General features: G+C 57.9%; 1 protein-coding gene across 1 annotated transcript in view; it reads left to right on the top strand.

The window, feature by feature from the left end:
• Positions 1-347, top strand: part of ZNF335 (zinc finger protein 335) — a gene marked incomplete at its 3' end in the record, with an annotated part of 9,071 nt that overhangs the window by 4,151 nt on the left and 4,573 nt on the right. Inside the window, 2 exon segments of the mRNA XM_009698677.1 lie at positions 6-100; positions 238-341. Of these exon segments, the coding sequence (XP_009696979.1) occupies positions 6-100; positions 238-341 (199 nt within the window).

Genomic DNA, 347 nt, shown 5'->3' with positions numbered 1-347 from the left:
CTGTCACACATGAATGACAAGCCCTACAAGTGCAGCTTCTGCAAGTACTCCACCTTCCGGGAGGATTTCCTGGTCTCGCACATGGCTGTCAAGCACACAGGTGAGAGGAGCTGTCTGCCTGCCATGTGCCCTGATGTCCTACACCCCTGCTTCTCTGGGAGGTGGTCAGTGCCTGTCTGCTTTCCCTGCCATCCCTTGGGGACTCCCTGCTTGACTCGCACCTCCCATGTCCTGCAGGAGGGAAGCCGTTTGCTTGTGAGTTCTGTCACTTCACCACCAAGCACAAGAAGAACCTGCGCCTCCATGTGCATTGCCGCCACGCCGACTCCTTCGAGGAGTGGGCACAG

This window comes from Cariama cristata, unplaced genomic scaffold (assembly GCF_000690535.1).
Source record: "Cariama cristata isolate BGI_N322 unplaced genomic scaffold, ASM69053v1 scaffold17634, whole genome shotgun sequence".
Classification (NCBI taxonomy): domain Eukaryota; kingdom Metazoa; phylum Chordata; class Aves; order Cariamiformes; family Cariamidae; genus Cariama; species Cariama cristata.
Note: the sequence above shows the minus strand (reverse complement) of the source record. Positions and strands in the feature narration are given on the sequence as shown.